This window comes from Vidua macroura, chromosome 8, assembly GCF_024509145.1.
Source record: "Vidua macroura isolate BioBank_ID:100142 chromosome 8, ASM2450914v1, whole genome shotgun sequence".
NCBI lineage: Eukaryota > Metazoa > Chordata > Aves > Passeriformes > Viduidae > Vidua > Vidua macroura.
Genome location: NC_071578.1, coordinates 12,624,900 through 12,649,110, shown reverse-complemented (window position 1 = coordinate 12,649,110; position 24,211 = coordinate 12,624,900). Strand labels below are relative to the sequence as shown.

General features: G+C 41.3%; 1 protein-coding gene across 5 annotated transcripts in view; it reads right to left on the bottom strand.

Annotated features, from left to right (window-relative positions):
• Nucleotides 1-24,211, bottom strand: part of NT5C2 (5'-nucleotidase, cytosolic II) — a 59,879-nt gene that overhangs the window by 28,038 nt on the left and 7,630 nt on the right. For all 5 annotated transcript variants that reach the window (XM_053983622.1, XM_053983625.1, XM_053983624.1 and 2 more), the window contains exons 2-3: nt 13,788-13,908; nt 2,727-2,800 (exon numbers count right to left, since the gene is read on the bottom strand). In XM_053983622.1, the coding sequence (XP_053839597.1) occupies nt 2,727-2,800; nt 13,788-13,888 (175 nt within the window). In that variant the 5' untranslated portion in view covers nt 13,889-13,908. The remainder of the gene's footprint in view (nt 1-2,726; nt 2,801-13,787; nt 13,909-24,211) is intronic.

The window sequence follows — 24,211 nt, the reverse complement described above, 5'->3', positions numbered from 1 at the left end:
ATTCTGAGATGGCAAATGTATGACTGCCATCAGTCTGTTTCTGATGTGAAAGTACACAACAGAAGGGGATGTCACATACAGATTTTGGCAGGGTCAATGACTCTGCCTGCCTGAAGTTGTTGAATATGAAGATTGTGCTTGGATATTTTAAAGAGGTCTACAGAAAAGTAACCTAGCAATGTCTAAAAGTACAAATGCAGACAAGGAGCTAATGACACTGGAGACGCTTCTGTTCTTTTCTTTGGCCTATTTACGTGTTTTGAATGGTCTCCAAAAGGCTTCTGCTCAGCATGAGCCATCTGGTATGCAGATACCATTTCCAGATGTTAAATTACACATAAACTGGCTTTTTACTTTTTTTTTTCTTTTTTTAATCAAGAGAAGTAGCATGTCCATGTGAAAGAGTGGATAAAGGATAACGTGACCAATCAGAAAACATAACAGGGTCTCATGAATGCACTAACTATAGCATATTACTGTAATACTTCACTTGTCCCACTTCTTCTTTATCATTTCAAATTAATTTATTATAATTGTAATCATATTCTAACACTGCACTCCTTAAAGCCCCTGCAGTGGATAGTATTTTTTCTTGTATGCAAGCTATAAGTAGTTAATAATGGTCAGATAATAAATGCCCACATGGAGAGGAAAAGATGACTCTGAGACATAAGAAAATAAACAGGTAATTTCAAAGGTTAATTTCCAGTTTGAGTGGAAAAAAGGGAAACAGTACTTAGCAGTCATAATGTTTTTCCACCTGCAAAAGGCTTTCCAACCTTATTACATTCTCACAACTCCTAGTGAAATGATCTGCAACTATTATCTCTGTTGTACCATGGAAGAAGTCACAGGACAGCAGCTTACCCCAGAGGGGTCTAGATTTCCAGTTTTTTGCTCAGACCACATCCCATTTCTTTTTCTGCCTCACACCCTCTCTCTCAACTCCCCTGAAAGCACTGACTTTGCCTGCTCAACTGAAGCACTGTGATCTGGAAGCCCCAGGCTTTTATGTCCCTGGTACTGCTTTAGGATACTTGAAACATGCACATTTTTCCCTTTCATCAAATCAAGCATCATTTTGTGGATAACAACACATTTGCTCTGTGTTTACAGGAACAAAGAACTTTCAGTAAAATGAACAGTCAGATAAGTGAAGACAGTGCTGAAGCTGTCCTTCTGTCAGGATGAAAATTAGCAACAAACTTCATGCTCCACACCAGTCCCACTGGGATCACCTGGGTCCTTGGGAAGTGCCACCACTTCCTTTGCAAATGGCACAGAAGTTGTTTTTCTGTTACTGAAGTGAAACCCACAACTTTTTCTCTTTTTTTTTTTTTTTTTAAGCATTTATTCTTGAACTGTTTTTCATGCACCCCTTAAAAGCACTGCCACAAGACTGTCACAGCTGGGAAACACAAACAGAAAGCACGTGCCTGCAGTCATATTCAGCACATATTCATATTAATAACACACTTCATGACTTAAAAAGTGGCAAGAACTTTAAACAGATGTATAAATAAGGTGGGTAACAACCAAACCTTTTATATGTAACTACTTCCTTGTAGATAAAAGAACACAAGGAACTGATCTAAATATAAACTACGATTACCTGCCACAATCTCCAAAACTGCTCCTTGCAGTTGAACCATGAGCCTATGGAAACCTTCCTGCCCTTCACTTAGCCTCTGACCCCAGCTCTGACCCTCACACTGTCCCCAGCCACATCACTCATCTCTCATTCCTTCTCAGTACACAGTAACCAGATGACCATAGCTGACATACTGCATTAACCTATTATTAGGTGACCCTGACACTCTACCTCACATTTTCTCAGTTCATATACACAACAACTCTAAACTGAAGTATTAGTGGTGATAGGAACTTTTTATCCATAACCTTTGAAGTGGTAATGAGAAAGAAGGCAGGATGGTACATGACATTCTCAGTTACAGCCTGTGTGACACTATAACCTAGGAAAGTGGAAGTAAGCTTTTTATCTCTTCCTTCCTTAAAATACGTAACATGAAAGTCTGACTATGAAGAAAATGGTAGCTTTATTTCCTCTCATCAAAAGTCTTAGGGAACTTGCCTGTTGAGTATCTGAAAGATGGAGAAGTCATGCAAACAATTTTATGAAACCAAAAGATCTTATGCAACCTCCCAAAGCTTTTCTGTCATAAAGAATGGGCAAAGCTTCATGAATTAACTCATTCAGCTGACACAAGGCACTGCCCCTGTCATGCCTCTTCTCAAAATGAGTCACCGATGTGGCTAACTCTGGGGGAAAGAGGAAAGAGGAAAACCTATTCAAAAATCACTCTTTCAGGACTAGGAGAACCTGCTGGCCAAAGGTGTAGCCTGCTATATGCACCAAGGATGAAAGAAATCACCTTGTTATTCAAAGCCAAGCATGCACAAGGGGCATTGTCAAAATACAGTGGAATCTAAGGAAGCAGACTTATTAAGCTTTGGTTTTCTTGACACCCATAACCACTTGAAACTGTACCACAGTGACATGGTTTGTGACCAAATACAGCTTGCAGATAACAAATTTAAGGGAAACACCTAACATGAAAGTGCAAAAAATACTGAAAGATACATTTACTAATAGAAGAAGCACCTGTTAATTGGAGTAGCCCAATCAGCTTTTTGCTGTTTTTTGCTCAGCAAGAAGCAATATTCCAAACAAAGTCAGTGTTCAAAAAACTTAAGAAGATACTCACCAGCAAGTGTATAGTCCATATCAAAACCAAAGCACTTTATCTTTTCCATGGCTAAGCTTCTGTTTACAAAGACCCTGAAAAGAGAGAAGAAATATCACCAGAGGTACGAGCATTTTCAAAATACTCATGTTTTAGAACAAACACATTCTGCCACTGTCAGGATGTCTGGCTTCCATAGGTCAAAATCAGCAAATATACCTGAAAACAGAGTCAAGTCTCATTTTTTGCAAGTTCTCCTGAAGCAAAGCTATGACTTTGCGGAATTATTCTAATTATTGGTATGCTGTCCAAAGACATACACGCATGCATGCACACACACACGGCCTTCCATGTGACCTGCAAAAATTCCTAAGAATACAAGTGCAAAATCTCCTGAAGCAGAATGCAGACCTCAAAGGATATGAAACAGGAAGCAGCAGATGCAAAGCAATATAATTCGTTTGATTAAAACATATTATTAGTAAGAGGTAAGAAGGAAAATAAAATAATTTCTGTGAATAAATTCACAGCATTTGCCTCCTATTTGGAACTATATCTGGAAATTCAAAGCAAACCCAAACAGATCCATTTTCACATTTTCACCAATACCATTAAAAATGTGTAATAAAGCTCTGGAAAAGAGTAACTGAGAAAAATTTCCATACACAAGATATGCCATTTCTATTGTGAAAATGTTTTATTTATAACTCCTCTGAAACTTGCCAACTCTTATTTTGTAAATTCAACTTTTATCATTAATGCTTACTACAAAGAGACTCTAGGCTGAATGCTTCCAGGCCCTTTTAGATGACAGCATTAATACATGATATCCAATTTAGTTCAAGTAAGTAACAGGGTAAAGAAATAGCTCAGAGAATACAACAAAAGCTTTTCTCGTTTCCTGTTCCAACTACGACACTAACTAAGCTGCTTAAGTTTCCCCAGAACTTTAAAGCATAAAGCAGATCTGTAATTCAACAGGATTTCTTTCCACTGGCTTATCTGAACTTTAAAAATCAGAGTCAGAACTCATCTGTGGCAGGGAAGCTGAGCTTTTCCACACCCATCTCAGACCGAAATCCCATGCACTGCTCGAGCTGTGATGCCAAGACAAAATTCTCCCGCATGAGAAAAGTCCCAGAGCCTTCACTTGTACTCTGATTTCAGCACGTGAAAATTCCCCAAATATTTACTAAGCACGCTGCCCTGAGCGCAGTCATCATCCTCTTAGGATGCAGCAGCGGCAGCGCTGCCGGGCCGGAGGCGCGGCTCAGGGACAGCGAGACACAATGGAGACGGCAAGTGCACAGCCGAGCGCTGCACGTTCGCAAAGCCGGGAGAGCTGGGAGAGCTGGGGAAGCTGGGGAAGCTGGAAGGAGCCCCGGGGAGGCTCTGCTCCGGGCAGGTGGCCGGCACAGCGCGCCCGCTCCAGCGGCCCTGCCAATCCGCCGCAGCGCGGAGTTCAGCAGCGCACTGCTCAGCCCGGGCTGCTGCGCGGTCCTCTTACCTCATCTCTCACCGATGCGCTCCTTGCTCAGCTCGCAGCAGTCTGATTCATCTACTTGTCTGAATCATATTACAGAATTCCTTTAAAGCTTCCCTGGTACCCATGCAATTTTGCTTGGATCTGATTTGACTTCAGAAGATCATTATGCCTGAACCAAGCCTTAAAGTACTGTATATCTTCTTGGACAGTGTTCTAGGAAGCACATCTGTGGCTAATTTAACCAGTCACTGGATATTGTTGTTGCTCCACACAAATCCATTTGGAATACAGTTTCTCTGGCAATAGTGTACTTTCCCTCCAACCTTGCACACTCTCTCTGGGAGTCACTGTTTCCTGGCAAAGTGCCTGCCTTTGACAATGGGGCTTGTCACTAAGGGGCCTTGGAGGTTATAGATGACGCTCTTTTCTAATAGGTTTATGTATTACCTAAAGAAGACAAAGTGATAGGATGAACACTGGAAACCGGTAAAGAAATGCCTTTTGGAAATATGAGATGGGCTCGTAAGTCACTAAAATTCGCTCCTGAAATAGCTGGCTTTTGAGTAGGTGGAGCAAATTATCTGAATCTGCAATCTGAATCCCTGTTTGTCTTTTAACATCGAGACAGCTCTGATTTACAAGAGACCACGGAGAAGTGCTATTTAGTACTAAATACAGTCTGATACCTTGTATAATGCATATGATTACATGGTGCTGCTGCTGCTGCCAGGAAACATTATTTATTAGCTAATTCAAGCATAATTTCTGATCTCATGTTTGTGCAGCTTGTTTCTGAGAATGCAGAGCTTTAAGAAGGAATAACATACCTCCAGGAGACACCAGCAACATTTTTTGTCTGACCTGGAGAGTCCAGTTCTCCTGCTCTTGCCTTTAGGCTTAATCCCTGCAGCACGGTTTTCTGACTGTCTTTACAGGACAGGAGCAAGAAGTGAAATTTAAAGAAGATCACAAGATCGTTTCAGAATTGCAACATTTGGTAAGTTTCCCAAATGAGGACAAAAACTGCAAGTACTAAGACACAGCTGAATGCACTCACAAAAAGGGTAATACGACAGTGCCTGTGGAAGGCAGAAACAAGGGAGCTGTGACCCGAGAGATCTGTTCCAGTCCAGCCTGCCTGTGTTTAGATGATGATGACACCAAACTGACCAAAAACCATGGAAAGATCACAAAACCTCTGACAGATTGTCATCCCTTGCTTTTGTAGTATTTAGAAACTGAACTCAAAACCAGCATAACCTTGAGACTGAAGATCTGGAAAAGTTTTCTGAACAACAAAACAAATACCACCCATTCGTATATTTTTGTTCCAAAATAAGTCTTTTGGAAAATTACCATAGCAGCACCCTTTGGTAACAGCTGGTGAAGATGCCTCTTTCTCCACCAATTTGCACTTATTACTTATGACCTATAAACTGCACTGGCAGGGTCTGATCAAACCCCAACCTGGCCGATTTCAAGGCATGCTACCAACTGATCTGATGTGGTAATTACTTCACCCACCAGTGCTGGAGTGAGACAGAGCAAATATTGAAAAAAGCCAAAGAAGGTTATTATACAACATGTTCAGGACAGGAAATGAGAACACTTTAATCAATTTAAACTTGCATATGCCTTGGCAGATTAAATGCAGACTAAACAGTGGTAAAAAAAAAAAAAAAAAAAGGGACCATTTTTATTTCTCTTGTGAAGGCCAAGATAGATGTTGGTTTATTTTGTAGGCACTCAGGACCTCAGTTTTAAATACTGATAAAGAAATTTCCCATGAACAGTGCTCTCCTAGGCACAAGGGAGTAAGTAGCTACTTACAAATATTTATTCCCACAAACTGACCAGCTTAATTTGGGGTTTTACTCAAAGTAGTAAATATCTGCAGTGTCCTAGAAACTAAAATTAAAAGCTGAGATTAAATCTCTAGCACAGTTTCTGGGAAGAGCCAGGTGCTTCTCAGAAGCTGCAGACTTAGCCCATTCCAAAGCTGTTCTTAAATTCTAATTGAAAGTACACTCAGCCTGACTACAAGAATACTGATCAAATCACAGGATCAGAGAATGGTTTGGGGTCAAAAGGACCTTAAAGATCATCACATTCCAAGCCCCTGCCATGGGACACCTTCCACCAGATCAGGTTTCTCCAAGCCCCATTCAAACGGACATTGTGTCTGTTGGCTACAAAAAGGTAACATCTCCTCAGAACAAATGTGATAGAGAAATTACAAGAGTTTTTTTTTAATGACTATAAAGCAAGAGCAACCAGAGGGCCCTAAGAACCTTGACTACCTGAATGAAAAGATCCTCTGGTCATGAAAGGAAAGGATGAAATAACAAGTTTTTTACAGCTCATCCAGATGAACAAAAATCAAAGAAGCTTCCAGACTACAAACAGTATAAATAATGTCAGAATAAGAGGAAAACTAAAATTATCTAACATTTTTAGGCAGGGAAGTTTTAATGCAGAATAATTTCTCCACTTGCCAGAATCAGAATCACTCTCCCTTCCCCTGAATTTGTTTTTTTTCCATTTAGAAAACAGTCACTTCAACTGGAAGCACTAGAGTTAAAATTTAAGCTGTTCTAAAAACTTAACAGCACTGGGCATTAAGACAAAACAAACTGCAGGCACAGCATGAGAACACCCTCTGCATTCCCTGTGCTGAGGCAGAGGTGAGTATTGCCTAAACCCAGTTCCACACCTGTACACACCCAGAGCATCTCCTTAAACGGGACACTGCCCTTCTCTTGCCTGCATCTTTTCCTCCTGATGAAAACCCAAGCTTTACATTTCTGCTCTGAGGAATATCCCTGCAAGTCTCCTGTATTTTGGACTCCCTGTAAGTGTGGCTGGAGCGACACAAGGTGTGGAGCATGTGGGGAAGGCGGTTCCAGGGACAATATCCCATCTCCATGGGCTCTCTGAGCACAGCTGGGACTGGGGAGCAGCACCTGGATTTGGGGTGGCTCAGCCTGGCACAGATCCCCACCTTTGGAAAAACAGACTTGAGGAGCTGTTTTAGGGAGACCTCGAAGCATGTTTCCTCTCTAAGGAGTTCTTCCTCAAAGATTAAACCCTGCACTTGGCCACAGCAGAAGGCTCTCAATGACTACAGTATTTATTTTCTTTTTGAGCTCTATGGATTGTGCTGGGTAAGAGAAAAATGTGTTGTATTGCAAGGAAGAAGGAACTGCTGAGCATGCAGCAGGAAAGCCACACAGCCCTCATAGCCACAACTCTGCAATTCATAGTCCTTTATATTTTTACAAGAGAACTGATCTTGGTTTTGTTACTGTTCTTGTCAATCAATTCTGAAGCAGGAACCTAAATCCCAACTCTTCTCAAGTAACACTGGAGAAGAGCAAACACAGAGAAGGAGAAATGTTTTCATTTTATTTGTGCAAAACCTCTAAAGAATTGTATGCCCTGAGTGAAATTTGCATGTATAATAGTCTTATAGTTTGAACAGCAAAATAAACAAAATGCACAGAACTTTACAATTAAGGAGGAATTTGGCACATGGCTACCAATTCCTCATAGCGAAGAAATGAAAATGAACAATGTGAGGCAAGGTTTCTGGAGCAGAGCACTTCATAATAATTTTCCAAATGTGTCTAGAAATACCTTGCAGCAATTAGCATTTTTCTGGGCAGTGTGTTCCACTGGAAATTAAATAAATACAAAAAAAATTGCAACACTGCTGAGTGGAACAGCAAATACAGTGGGAGCTGGCTAAGCATGACTTGCATGTGTGTTTAAAAAAGCCTGTGGTGGACAGTTGGGCTTGAGCCAACCACAAAACAGGGACTAACTAGCCAGAAGGCTCAGATTCCCGCTTACTCAGGGTTTAGGAACTTTGGTTAATCTTTGCTTTATGGACAACTTCCATTCTTTAATAAGCTAGAAGATTTAAAAAGAAATAATGGGAACTAAATGGATTAGCTTTTAATAGTCTCCCACGCCCAAGGTCCCCGTGGCCTCTTTAAAAAGGCGAATAATGAAATAAACATCCTTCTACTGTTATGACAACTCCATGTTCTCAGTATGACCAGCTAGTCCCCAGATGTGGTCTGCTTGGGGACTTGTGTCACTGCATGACATTATAGTTCTGGTCTCAGGTGACTTCCACCAGCAGCAGCAAACTTCCCCACTGACCTTATTTATCTGGTACAAAGCTTGTGAGCAATCTAAAGAAGATACTACCATATCATCCAAATGTCTCATCTTTGGGCGCTGGATGTTTTGGTAGCTGCTTTAGAGAAGAAATAAATTGTCTTAAATTTTAAAACCAATGAAATTGTTCTTTTGCTAAGTCCTACCTCTTTAGGTAGGTATTGACCATTCCATATACCATTTTTTATCATACCATTTCGGTTTAATTTTTTAATTCTAGATTTTTGGAGTTATATTTTATTCCTTCTTCAACCAAAGATGAATATTCTGAATATTTGTAATCGTATTTAGAGCTAGTATTTGGGCTCGAGATAACTTATGGGGATGAAATAATATCAGACAGGGGAAACAAAGAAAGGGCATAAAAATTTTCTGGCCACTTCTAATAACATTTTCAACACCATGCCCCACAATTTCACAAGTCTAAATGTCCTTGCACAGTTGCAGTGACATTAAACTGGAAAATCCAGTAACTGGATTCAAAGCTTGATGGGGCTGTATCCAGAAATGCAGCTATGAGCACTTCCCTCCGAAATTCTGCAGGAATCAGATGCAAAGAGAGAGCCTTGGCCATTTCTATTTTCATTGTTTGGGTTTTCTTCCCAGGCAACAGCAAAGTGCCAAGAAGCTCACATATGGATTCCATCCCAAAATAACACTTGTCTGCTCCCTGAAACTATTAAAGCTAAGGATCATGGGACATTTACAATGTAATTTCTTTATTATTAATTTGGCAAGTGGTGTGCTTTTTTATAAGCTCACCCATTCTACAGACTTGACACACTCCCTCTCCCCCCTCCAGTGTCTAAAGCACTAAAACAAACCAGAGAGAGCCCCACGCTGCCCTGTGTCACACACATGCCACCACACAGCTCCGAGGAGGCTGCTCAGACACACGAGGACAGACCACGGCCAGCAGAGCCTGCAGAGCTACCCAGTACATGGAAACACCACACGTGGCCTGTCCAGTTGTGTTTCATGCAAAGAGCTCTTTCAGACTGGTTAAGATTTGTTCTAGTTTTCCACCTCAGTGAACTGATCATTTTGAAGCGACTTTAAATATAACCACCTAAACAGATGAAGAGTTTCAAGTCTCACAGCCTTGTTTATACAACATTTCCACCTGTTTGCAATCACTGGTGATCCAGTAACAATTAAGTGAAGAAACAACATTAGCAGTGAACAGCCCAGAGTCTACAAATTTGAACAAGCTAAAGTACATCTTTAATACATGAAATCAAAACAACCAATTGGCAATCCTTTTGCTTTGTCATTATTAAAGCATATACTATTTTTAATCCAGAATCTCAGTGTATAGTAACAGATAAAATCACTTATATCACCACCATAAGGTGCTCTGAAAGCAAACTGAAATACAAAACTATGAAGCAACTTGCTTAATACTCTATCAGCAGTCAGCAGGAGAATTAGGATTAGGAATCATGATGCCACACACCCTGCACTAGCCAGTAAACAAGAGAGCAAGGAAAAACCCCAACAGTAAAAACAACAACAGAAACCCCACATTCAGGATGAGAAGTCTCAAATTATTCTGATGCAAAATGGTAGAAGCATCCCAAAGCCAGTATGTTTAACAAAAAGGCCATTTCAGCCTTACTGCTCTGTCAAGCCAAAACCACAGACAAATAAACATAAGTGCAAATACCTGTTTCCTGGATCTTGGTAACTGTCAGTAACAAGAGTGGATGGAACACCAACTTTTTCCATTATTTGCTTTAACTAGATGGGGTTGCTATTTAAACTCTAAAGAGCTATGTGAGATAATCCAGAGGGTGCCTAGAAGTGCTCACTCCAAGTTAAAAAATAGACACTAGGGCAATTTGGTGGCTCAGAGTCAACCTAGTTCTTGCCTAATTACAATAACATTAAATGACAGTGCTCCTCCAGAACAAATGATCTGGTGATTATCCTCTACCCGGAAAAGTCAACAAGCAGCACATGAGGGAGGTGGCCTCACAACCACACACACCAAGGAAAAGCCTCCCAAGAACTGCACATCCATTTTATTTCCGAATTAAAATCTGTGTTGCCAATAGCACAGTAATGCAGTATCCTCTTACCAGTGACCTCTGCTAGAGAATGAGTAACATGTAGCTTGCATATTAATTCATCCTCAGACCTCACCTCCAACAGGCGCCAGCAGTGTTGTGCAACAAGGTCTGACAGCAGCACCAGCCAATTCCCTGAAGATAAAACCCCACCACTTCTCCTCCCCAACAGATTTTTCTGATTCTATAGCTATAAAAATCTGATTCTGAACATTCTTGCCCATGGCATTCAGATATGATTATGATATACTCATTATACTCTGAGTCAGTATGCACTACACCAGTTAAACCAGTCTCAACTGGGACTTCTGCCAACAATTATTATATGTTGAACATCCATCCATCAATTATGATACAATTAGAAGTGCAGCATCTGAAAAAATAAGTAAGAATGACCACTGTAAACTATGACTATTAGAGTGGCATCTTCAGACATAGTTTTTTAGAAGTTTTTTAAAAGTTTCATGGCCACAAGAACATTTATATATATATTTTAAGGTTAACTATTTTGCTTTTGGAAGCTTTTCCCCTTATTTTGTCTGAATTCCTTTGCAATTCAAGCATATCAAATCTAGTGTATTTCGTGAGAACAAGAATGTTAAATTGATTGGTCTAAGTATCTCTGCCAGTATTTAAATAAGCATGAAGCAAACAAACAGTGAAACAAACAGTGAAACAAGTTTTTTTAAATTTCACACTTCAGAAAACTAGGCATTCCTAGCAGCATTTAGAAAATCTGCTGAATTTGAGCTCAACTAGGCTTTCAACACAGGTAACAAAAGCTAGCCCCACTTACTCTCATCTGTAAATGCGGTGTAGCTGCCAAGCTCCTCCAGCCTTTCAGACTGGGCCCATAAAATAACTTTGACCAGCTTTAAGGTAACAAAAACATAATAGGTTTAAATTCTATGTTCTTATTGGTTTTGTTTCTAAGTCACTTTAGATTCATGTTTTCAAGTATTCTTCCTTTAGCTGCTGGAGTAAGGAAAAAAAAAAAAGAGACAGAAAAAAAAGACTAAAAGAAAAAGAGAAGAAAAAGAAGAAAAAGAAAATAATCTTGAAAATGACACCATGTATTTTCAATTTCTCTTTTTCATAAAATTTGCAGTGCTTCAGCAATATCCAAGAGTCAGAGCATACCTGGACTTCAGTGAAACAAATTTACATCCTACAACTCATGGCTGTGACCAGCACATGTATTCTGCATCTGAAGCATTAATAAAACACTAAAAAATAAAATATCAAACACCAAGGGGAAATAACTTCAGTCATACGCTATTGTGTTAAGTTTGCACTTTTTAAAGTACTATCACATCTGTTAACACTACGACCATCAAAAGTACCAGAAATAGAAACCTGACAACACTACCTCTGGAATGAGGTTGTTTCAGATTCTCACAATACTGGATTATCAAAATAACTCCCATGAAACTGGTATACCAAAGCCATTAATAACACAGATTTATATTATATTTAGATTTATATTTATACAACAGTCTTGGCATCAGGTCCTCTCATTCTCTCCCATTCCCTCCCTCTCTCTCTCTTTGAAAGAGGATAGCAATTCCAAAACAAAAATGTGCTTCCCCTCAATATTGTGCCTCCCTAGTATTTCCAGTGTTGTGCTTTCCATGAAAATCTGAGATGCTAGCAGCATTTCTGCTCAGTATGTTTTGCATAAGACATTTCTAAACACTAAAAACAGGCACCTAAACTTTACCACAAACTAATTTTGGGCTACCAGATCCCAGCTCCTAATGGGAAATCCTCCTTTATGTGACTGCACTCCCATCTTCCATAAGGAAATTCTTTCTGAAAGTAAGGATTTCTTATACAAGTAAGGGTAAACATGATGAGGACTTCAATGTATGAGCTCTTAAAGACAAGCACGGCTTCCTTTGGATCCTGTACAACATTTAGCAAACTGTCAGCACTTAACCATAACAAATGTTCAGGAAATACTTAGAAAAAAAATATAGGCATTACTCTGACTTGACTTCCATCAATCTGAATAAGAAGTAACACAGCTGAAGTTTTAAATAAATTTATGACACAAAGGTAAACCTGTCAATGACTGCAACAAGGTGAAGATTTTTTGACAGGGAATAGTATAAAATCCCTCTCTTATTACATGCTATATATAGTTACATTCATTAAATGCTTCCATATCTGACAAACCAGCTGACAGAGAGATTCAAATAATGCCACCACTTAAGACATATTGCTCAAACATATTCACTGGAAATTGGAAAGCTTCGGAAATGCATCACAGGATCCATCACTTAGCCCTGGACACTGCAACCTGCACAACCTGGCCAATCATATGACGCACTAAGGCGTTTTTCTCAACTTAGATTCCATTTGGAGAATCAAAAGACATCTAACACTTCCAAAACACTTCCTCAGAAATACCACCAATGTGAATCACAAATGCAACATGGCATTTAAGCATGAGGTTAAATGTTTCTGTTTCTACATCAGACATACATTTCCCCTTCTGCTGAATATCCTCTCATCATCACACTGTTTGACTTCTCAAAATAACGAAGCTAAACTTTGAAGATACACCTCCCACAAACAGAATACTGACAATTACTAGATACTGTTGTTTTTAACTCTGTAGCAGTCCAGACATCTGATAAGGATACAGACTTCATCCATCTTTTATGCTCTATGCTTAGAACCTTGAGAGTTGTGGACTAAATTCTTGGCTCAACCAAACCTCCAATGTGATCTTGTAAAAACAACCTAGTGCCTGCACTTTGATTCCCAAACTATAAACTAAGAGTGATAACATTCCTTTTATTTTGAACTCTATCTTCTTTACTTACTGTAATTGTTTCATAGCAAAGATGGTTTTAGGTATACCTAACAGTGAAAAGGCTGGGCCCTTGCCTAGTGCTTCTGCATGCTCCTGTGGTCACACAGTTATCATACTAGGTGTAATTCTCCATTAATTTCTGACCCCATTTGATTTCCTCCTTATTCATATTTGTGCATTCTAGTGTCTAAGGCTCTGCTCTCCCAGTGTGCACTGCAATAATTATTATAAAACCTCTGCCACTGATTATTTATGGACTTGAAAGCTTCTATCCAAAATCTGACGTTGATTAATCTTTTGACTGCAATAAGAAACATATCCTCTCTTGCTCTACTACATGTATCTCAACTCAGCTGTTTGCAAACTCCTGCAGGCCAACACTGTGCCATCTTCTAAGCTCTCTTCTACCAACACTTCTATGAGGAAGGTAAGAACAACCTTCCTGTTTTACTAACAAGCAAAAAAAAATCCCAAGAATTGTGGGGTTTATGTTTAGTTTTGGAGCTTCACAGACGACGTACCGGTGATAGGCTTCCCGGCGGTACTTTTTCAGAGCATGTCCATCCATGTTTGCAGGGAGATCTGCTGCATTTTGCAGTCGGTCACTCCATGAGGTTGTCATCTTCAAATGCTTACTTATTTCTGAAAGAGATAGAAAATAAAAGCTTGCTTAAGTTCAAGGTTTGTTTTGCCAAAAAGTTGTGTTTCCTGGTATGAAGGAACTCCTGTACCACTCAGGAAGTCTTGCAAAGTACCAATGGAATGACCTGAGTATGCAGGTCAAATAAGACACTGCTCTTTGAGATGTTAAAACAGAGAGCTGGGAAGGCTGTTTTAAATGGCTGCAAAGATATTCCTATCCATTGTGGCGAAAATGCATTTACAAACAGAGACCTTGTTTTCATTGCTGAAAGGGGGTATTTTTTGACGCTAGAGTTACCAATATGCATTAGCTGTAGGTGACAGAAAACCCTTAATACATGAGAAAAATTCAGCAGTGTAAACCGTACAAGCCCCACTGGGACTGACCTTGCCACTTTTACCACAGAGTGAAAACAAAGAGCCTTGTCCCTGGCCATTTGATCTCTAAGCAAAGACAAAGCTTCAAACTGATGCTAAATTAGCAGAAACAATTGGAAGGAAAGTAGAAAGATGATCCTTTGTCCTCTGCAGGTCAGACACATTCAGGCAGAGCAAGAACACACTGCGAACCTGTAACATGAGCAATGCAAATATTCACCAGCAGATCTTCACAAACATGAGCACCCCTTCTCAAGTGCTGGCTGTCATCACCAAACCACAGACAGTACTTCTCATCAGGAGGGCCCTGCCATGAGGAAAGAGGGGCACCTTTCCCAATTTTGTTATTAGCACACTGGGGCAATCCTGCTCACCTGCTCCTCCAGCCAGACACGCGCTGCTGCATTCCCTGGCACCAGGTGGGGTTATGAAGCAGCCCCATGGTGGGTCAGTTCAGCTCACCAGTCCAAGTCCTCACCTATCAAAACCAACTGGCCGAAGGTGAGGAAAGGCTGAGTAGACCCCACTGGTCAGCTGAACCCAGACTGAGCCCAGCTCAATCTGCCACAACATTGTCATTAGAGCTGGTGGGGAGAACAGGGTGGGAGACACAATCCACAGTGATACCAAATTAGGTATTACATGAAACCACATTCTTGTGTAACCCACACAACTGCTGGACTGCAGGTCTTGGCTTGTTTGCTCTTCTTAAAAGAAACAAAAACACCCACAAACTATACGGGTAATGATATAGCAACTATATGTGGACACCTCTAAAATAGGACTGCATTCATTTTAGAGGAGGGAATTTAAAGATTCCAGCAAAGGAGAGCAGAGCAAGTATAGAAGCCAGTGCTAGAAGTCACAGCGCTCGCAGTGTCACGTGCATGCTCCTCAAGGAAATGCATATAATTTCTTCATTTTAAACTATATTAAAGAGCAACAGTTCCAATTGTCACAACACTTCTTAGTATATTTACCAACTATCTGCTGGTCATAAACATCAGAGCGCTTGTCTGTAAAAAATACGTTCCTCCTCCAGCATTCTCCCAGTTACTATTACCAAGGTTTACAAATGCATTTTCTGCCACATCCTAAAGGTCACCAAATTCAGGCCCTGGCAGGCAGCCCAAGAGACCACATGCCATTGCTGAGTGAGAGCTCTCCCCCTGAATTCCCTGCCACACACCCAGGAGAGGAGGTCACCACAGCAAGAGGGTGACAGGCCATTCCAGCCAGCCACAACTTCCACAACAGGGCATGCAGGGAGAATCAGCTTCCAAAATAGCCCCAGCCACAGCCACCAAGAGCTTTACAAGTAATTACCAGCTATCTATTTGAGCCGTGCCCAAAGGCAGACAGAAGGCAGCACAGGACACAGAACTCAACGCCCCTGGAGCACCGACCTGCTCCCATTTCTCTCGGAAGGCAGGGCACCGCCTGCAGCAAGGCTCCTCGGGGACAGCAAGGGCTGCTCAGGAGAGGAGCAGTGCTCCTGCAAGGGTCACAGACTCAGCCAAGGCATGCAGCAGAGGGAGTGATCTGGTAGCACCCAAGTCTGCAAACTACAGCAAGGGCTTGTGCTCCCTGAGGGTGGAACAGCAGCTATCCCATGGACATTTCAAGATGGTCCAGATCATCACCACCTTGGTCTATTTTGAAGCTACTAGCCTAGAGCTCCAGATTTGGGTCTGAGAGACACCCTCATTGAAGGCCTCTAAAAGGCACATTAAAAAGCTCTGAAAAAACTGTTGCATGGCTAGCCTTAGGACTGTCAGACAGCTCTGGGGCTAGTCTTCCAAACAAGTCCAAATCCAAGCTTCCTGCTGTTTAGAAGGGGTACACCACTCTGCCTACCCAGCCAGACACTTAGCAGGATTCAAAGATTTACACCCACAGACTACACCAGAGACATCATGTTCTGCCAACCTCTTCCCATTTCTTCTGCTTCCCATCACCCCAACAGCACATCAGACGCTGACACAGGTACTAAGCTAGGACTGCTTCAGAGGCCATCCATGCCAGGCAGCTGACTGTATACACCGACAGTATCCTACAAAATACCCTAAAATCCAGATGGCAGAAGAATTTTAGCAGGCTACCTTTATAATTTCCATTCTAATATGAGGAATCAGTGAAGCAGTTTGAGCTCCTCTATGATAAAACCCTCCTCTACAGTACGAGAAACCAGACAGCATCGTTTCATGTGTGTTGGGATTCAAAAATCTGAGACTTGAGGAAACCACAAAAATCTGAGTTTCCATAATTAAGCAAAGAAGGCCTGAATTATTTTAATAATCCAGCCGTATTTTGCTGTAGATGCAATCAACAGAATTTGCAGGCAGGACAAGCTTTGTAGACAGAGGCAGTATCTTTTATTAGACCAACTGGTATGGCTGGAAAAAATAGACAGGCTCTTGGGTACACAAACTTGCATGTTTTCAAATTCTAAAGGTTCCTCTAACAAAAAATATTACCTCTACCTTCAGGCTTTGCCTTGATTTATTAAAATATTTCTTCTAATGTTCATACAGCATTAAGTAGCAAAAAATTATGCTGAAGGTTTCTATTACACATACTCAAAGGCAGGCTTACAGCTTTGCAGGCTCCACTGACACTGTGACAACAGCTTGCTGCCCTGAAACAAAACAGTGACAACTGACAAAACATATTGTGAGGGACCTTCACCATCCGAAAGTCTTACTCATGCAAAAAGCCTCACAGACTTCACTGAAATTATTCTGTGCTTCAAAGGCATAAAAGTCAGCCTGCTTGCATGGGTAACAAACCTGGGACCTGGTCCCTGAATACAAATTCCCTCTTCCAAATAGAGAGAGAAAAATAAGAAGGACAGAATCACTCCATACACTTGTAAGCCACTGGAATAAACATCTAAGAGAGCAGGCAGACAGCCGGGCAGGATTCTCAACTCCAAGCAACTGAAATATGATGCATCTTTCCTTCGTTACATATCTATTTTTGAAATCAATAATCTGTAAATAGCTTCACATAAAAATAGAAATCTTTTCATAGATAAAGCCTGTCAGAACACATCCCCATAATTTATTGCAAACATGCTCCTTGCCTGTGCTGTCTTAATTAAGCATCTGATAGCATTTATGGTACATGATTCCTTTTGAAAAGGTATTTAAATCTCAGCTGCAAAGCTTTGACACAGAGTTGTTGCCCAGCACATATGCTTTGGTTCAAAAGAACGTGAGATTTTTAGTATATATTTTGAATTAAGTCCATTTGTCAGATTTTAGATTATTTAAAGTATTATCATAGTGTATTTTTTTCAAATACTCACATAAATTAGATAAAATGTTCCGAAGCATTTTCCTTCAAGTTTTGCTATTACTTTTTAAATCTTTTTCAGGCAGCAAATAGTTAGAAATTTCTGCACCTGATAATACCTGACATGGGTATGCTAAATGCACTGACTGCCTCTCTTTTTTTCTGAGTTCACCTCGACACTTTGACAATGCAATGCCAAATCAGAGGCATACACACTAAAACGCAGAGATGAACTGAACTCTGGTGAAATCCCACTATTCCCAGGATATCCTCCAAGAGCTTACACAGCCGAAAACAAAAGCATCCCTAACTGAGGCCAAGGTTGTAGCGTACTCACACTGACTCACGTGCACTACATCTGCCTCTGCTCACGTGTTCTGCCTCAAGAATCATTAATACCTTGGCAGCACAGCCCACACACGTACGTGCACAGTGAGAAAATCACCACACCCAACGTTCTCTGCTCAGGAGCTGTGTCTAGTCGGAGCTGTGGGAGGACAGACAAGTCTTGTGATGCCCTTGCCAAGCCTGGAGCAGCTCCTGGCTCCCCGCTGCAGCGCTGCTCCATCTCAAAGTGCTTTGTGGGGTCTCAGCTAGGGAGGAGCAAACCATCCTAAAATCCTGAGGACTGCAAAAAGCAAAGGGAGCAGGAATAGGGTTGGCTTGTTCATGACTCATGTCGAATTCCTGGTCTGGGTCATGACAAAGCCTCATGAATAGGGCAATGGAGGGGAAAAGTGACATTTTCTGCAGCTTAGGGGACTGTCCATGTCAGGGTCTAGGAGCATTCCACTCCCTCCACTGAGGGCAGAAGCAGCTTGCACCTTGTTCAGGCTAGGTACTTGGGACAGCGAGCACTGCAGGAGGTGAAATCCACTCAGGTTAGCATCACACCTCCTGATCCTCTAGGATGGACAGCAAAAAGTGGCCAGGACTGTGTCATCCCCCTCAATGGCACCTCCCAGTGCCACTGTGCAAGCAGGGGCTGGGCAGGCTCCTGGCCTCACCAGAAGTGCCATTCTCACACCTGCAATCCCAAAACACTTCACCAGCTCCCGTTCACATAATACATTTAGGGGCAGCAGAAGTGCTGTCCCCATTTTGTCAGCTAGGGATTGCAAGGCACAGAGAAGGTAATAACACAGAGCAAGGGAAGCAAATGCAGAAGCCCTAATTCCTCAGTCCCTGTGCTAAAAGTCAGTCTGAATTCCTAGAGCTGTCAGCATGAATCACAGATACACTGCATGCTCCTAGCACAAATTCAAATTTCAATACTTAGCATCAACTGGCAAACAAGAGAGGTCAGCCTGTACTTCTGCGTGACAGAAGCCATGGAGCAGCAGGCTTCTGATGGGCTCCAAGACACAGGGAATGCATGGATGCCAAATGATGCTATGATTTTATTCTAAATTGCAGCCCTACACACTATTTGTTAGTTCACATAGCTCCTTTCCCTCTCCCCCACAGCCCTGGGATGACAATTCAAACCACTCTTGTCTTTTACTGCCAACACTTCTGCTTGATAGCCAAAGGCAAACTGTTTCCAAAAGGTGTTTTTAATTAGCGACGTTTTTGGAAAACTACTATGTCCATGACTTGAGAGATAAGCAGTGATGCTTGTAAATTATCTAAATCAGAAAATTGACTTTTTTTTTTCCTCCCCTCCTTGTGCCTGAAGTTAAATCCTTCACTTGAAGATCTTCCACTTCTGTGTGGTTGCCTATCTGACAGCAAAGCTTCACATTCATTATAGCAGGATGGGCAAAACACATCCTTCATATTAGAAAATTAAACTACTTCCAAGAGACGCTTCAAAGCGTACTCTCACCTCATGGTAATTGAGGTTGGCTTTAAGCAGGATAATTCTGTATACTGATTACAGGGTATTAAAGAGGTAGAGGGCTGCTGTTAAGAACCTGTTAAAGTTAACCACAGATGTGTAGTGAGCTTACAGGTGCCACTTGTGGTATCCAAAATCCACTGGATTACATTAGATTGATAACACTCTCCTTGCTCCATGGATCATACTAAACCTCCTAGCTCCAAGCCTACAATCTCTGACACTGGCTCTGGCTCTTCCTACAGGAAGGGGGTAGCAGCTACTCTTGGACACCACCACAGTGTTTACATCATGAAGCTGCTTTTTCAAGAGCGTGCTTTCAGTGAAATTAGTAAAGCATTCCCAGTTCTATGTTCATTTGACTATGGTCTGACGGGTAGACAATGGTAACTCATGGACTATTTCTGAATGGGTAAGATATAAGAAAGGAGACTTCTACTCATCCCATTTATTATGGGGTTTGATCTAATTTCAGACTGAATTTTATCTGTTTTAAAGCCAGATACTAAAGTAATGTCTGCATATGAAATACATTGTAAAATATATTTAACAAAACCCTGCTTAATTTATGTGGATCTTTAAATCAGAATTTTTCTACTGACAACCATACCCACAGAGTGGCTGTGCATTTCCTAGAGCTCCAGCAATACTCCAAGACCCCAATGCATTAGACACGCTAAAACCCAGAAATACATTAATTTGTAATTTCTTCTCATGTCCATCCATTTCTATCCAAGGAGTTCTATTCTTTCACGAATTCCAAGCAGCACTAGTTCATTAAAATATTTTAAGTATTATTTAATTATCATCAATGTTATGGATGGTTAGAATAGAATTTGGAAAACGATGAAATCTGCAGTGCAACTCTGAGGAGCAAACCTCAAATCTGACCCTTTCTGAGTACCATGAGACCATCCATTCTCCTCATCTATCTGCAAATTAGTTTAATGCCAGGAACTCCATTCTCCAGTGAGCTACTAAGTGTATTTTCTACATTCCATATAGCCCATGCTTCTCACCATCTCTTCCAGAACTACCATTTTAGTTATTTCCAATTTACACAAAGAGTTTGTTTAGGGTAATGCTATTTCTCCACTTCCCTAACTCTAGTGTGCCCCATTCTCCCAGCACTAGAAAAAAAAAGAAGGATCATACTTAAGGAATGTGAGACTTGGTCCAGAAGCACAAGAGCTATGTCACAGAGAAGAATTAGCAAACATGAGCTCTCAAAGAAATGCTGCAGCTGCAGGTCAAAATGATCCTTGGATGTACAAGACTACCAAGCAGGACTCCATGTCTCCCTCTGTCACTGACACAAACTCTGCTGGAAAACTGTCTTCAGAACGAGACCTCGTGACTGGGAGTTAAATAAATCAACCAACACAAAAATATTAACAGAGAGGAGAGCTAGCTATGACACAACAAATTTCTGAAATCATCATCAGAGGGCTCTTAATGAAGTGTGTGGGTGTTTCAATCAGCCTTTTTTTTTCACGGAGTCAAGAATTAATGCAGAAAAGTCAAATGGTCTGAGCTATACAGCAGGTCAGTCAAACTGAGTATCATGCTTCAGGAGACTCTTCCTCACCTTATACCCCAATGCCTCAGTGGATATGAGGCTGAGGCACAACCAGTACTTTAAAGAACTCTCCTGAGAGTGGTTTCACCTGGACAGAAGGTGAATGGATAAACAAAGGCTCTTCTGAGCCAACAGCAATATAAACCATGCACCCTGATGGCCCTGGGAAACTTTCCTCCTTGGGAAAAGGCCCTCAGCAGCCTGCAACAACCTCTGCCACAGAGGTTCTCAAACTGCTGTCCAACTGAGCACCTGCCAAAGGCAAGCATGGACCTGGCTCCGAAGATGTTCTCACTGCCTTTTGTTTCCAGCTGTTAAATTCCAGCAAGAAACACGTAGCATAATTCAAATACTTTACTCACATTGTTCTTCCCATAAGCAATTGCTCTAGTTGTCCAGAGTCTTGGAAGATTAAAAACGAGAGATTAATTTGATCCCTTTGCTGTAATACAGCTCACCCTACAGAAACTATTTCTAGTATATTTATTTTAAAATATTTATCAGAGTTCCCATATATTTGATTTAGCTGAAAAATTGGGCAGTAAACTTTGATGCCAATGCCCACCACAACAGTAATTCAATGTTTGAATGATACCTGCAAATACTTTATTTGCTACACAGATGAAGCCTGACAGCATGCCAGCGAAGCTGTAGGTTAACATAAAGATCACAAAAGGCAGAAATGTCAGCATGGAAGTATACACACTGAGTTCTGCAAATCAGAAAGGGAAGTCAAGATATTTCTTTTTAATTCCAACTCTTTTTTTTTACATCAGAACGATGTGCTGGCAAGAATAGACAAATGTAATCCCTGGTACTCAGCAGACAGAGCACTGCTCCCCATTCTCAAAGGAAACCGCCACTTTCTCCTCCCTTGTCACCCCTGATGTTCAAAAGTAGCACCACTGATGTTCAGCCTGTTCAGGGGTCTATTCCCAACTCAGGACAGCTGAACACCGTGTGAGTCACAGTTCCCAAAGGGAAGAACAAGATGAGATGTGCCCTCCCCAGAGCGAGAACTGGGAAGCCATCCTGCCACATACCAATTTCAAACCTAGGAGCAACTGCCACTCTAACCTGCTATTAAGGATTATACAACAGTAACTCTTTTGGCAGCAGATCAGTGTTTCCAAACAATGATGCTTTTCATTACATTCCACTGCGTTTTGGGAGCAAATGCAGACATAACGGGCCTTTCCAGAAGCATGGTAGCAACTGACAAAGTATTTGAGATGCACAACTGGGCTCAGTGGCACAGCCATTCTGAGAGCATGCAACCAGGGCAGCTTGGATAATGCAAACAGCCAAAAGTTCACTTAGGACATTTTTGTTGTCTTTCCTTACTGAGCTTACTGGTAAAAACACCCTCGTCTCTGAAGATCACATCCCTGCTTCATTAATATTTTAAGGGAAAAGCAAAGATACAGATACTTCATTCTAGCTTTTTTCAAGTCTTGAAAAAGAAGAAGAAAGATGATTTTTGTAGAGATGCTTGAACCCTCTTCCATGCAGAATGGGCCCTCTCTACACATTTATGGGCTACACAAACAGATGTGACAGCAGAATCAGCATCTGAACCATCTCTGCAGGCTGGAAATATGAACTCACATCTCCCTCCAGCCTCGGCAGAAAGGCTTCCCTGCTCAGCCCTGGTGAGGAGAGCCAACTGGCTGCTCAGCCTGAGTCCCAGGGCTCTAGACACAACACTCGCCAAAGAACTGGGGAACACTGGCTCCTCCTTCATTAAAAAAAAGGGATTGAAAATAAATACTGAGATCAACAGCTGAAAATAATCCAATAATTCTGAGAACTGCTCTGTCAAAACCAGTGAGAACTTTCTTTCCCTGCTAAGAATTTTCTTTTCCAGTGCCATTCCCTTCTCCTCCCAGCTTAAGGAAAAAACTGACCAAATGCTCATATGCTAACCTGATCTCTCTTCTTTTTGAGAACTTAGCCAACAGTAAGAGACAGATCTTTGACAAATAAACCCATCTTTCAAAAAACCAGATGACTATGGAACTATGCCAGACATAGAATAATACCCAGCAAAGCCAGGGACTTCATACACAAAACTCAGCCAATTTTCAACTTGCTATTTGTTCACAAAACCCAAACCAAAATAATTAAGTGCTCAGCTATAAAGGGCACTGTGAAATAAATACAGAGATAATTTAGTAAGGAGGATCCTGATTCTGTGATATCCTAACATATAGGGCTCCAGACACATACTAGCCTAATACAGACTTTACAGGCTTCCTTTTTTCATCCATAATAATGGTTACCCACCTCCCTTCCAAGAAGCCCTACCTGAGGCTGATCCAGCCTTTCAGATGAGCACAACCTGTGTGCAGGCTCAGCTCATTGAAATCAGCCTTGGGCTGGCTCTCATACTCTCCTGAAGTGCTCACAAAGGCCAGAAGTACATCTTCCTCCTGCTCTGTGTTCCTCCCAGTTCAGTACCTACAGGTACCCCTGCCCTGCAACCTGCACCTCACAGAAGTCCTCTTTCTCCTCAAATCAGAGGCTGGCTGGTACCTAGCACTCACCACGGAGATCACAAAGGCAAGTACCCACAACCTATGCTGCACTCTGCTCTCAGCAGGCAGCAGCTCCCTGCCGATGTGAAACAAGCCACGCAGCCTACCAACCGAGCAAGCACAAAGACAGAACATCGGGGAACCTGAACACTGTACAGTGTTCTGAAGTGCTCTTACCGTGTGAAGTTCCCCCCCATCCCATAAGGAGAACAATTCATTACTTTTCTGACCTGTTTTTTTAATCAGAGGCAAATATAGTAATTATAGTCTGCCTGATTACAAATGAAATCTGTCCTAAGGGCACAGTACTGTCCCCATCTAGATGTTATCAGCCCCCAAATCTCATTTAATCTTGACAGATATGTAGTACCAAGGCACCACTACAGGAAACTCTACAAGTAAATTAATTTTACGAATACTTTCTTTGCAGTATACACAAACTCTTCCAAAAGACTGCTAATTTGTACAGCTTTTGTTAGGCATCCTATGTGACTAAATTCATCAGTAAAATAACTGAACATCTATGATGACTTGGAGCTCTTGCTAGGTTTCTGGCTTCTCTTTGATAACCTAACTGACTCAGCTTTATCAAGTGATTCCAAAGACCTACATCAAACTGTTTTCCAACTGAATCAACCTCTTTTCTTTGGAAACTTCTTACTATCTGTCCAA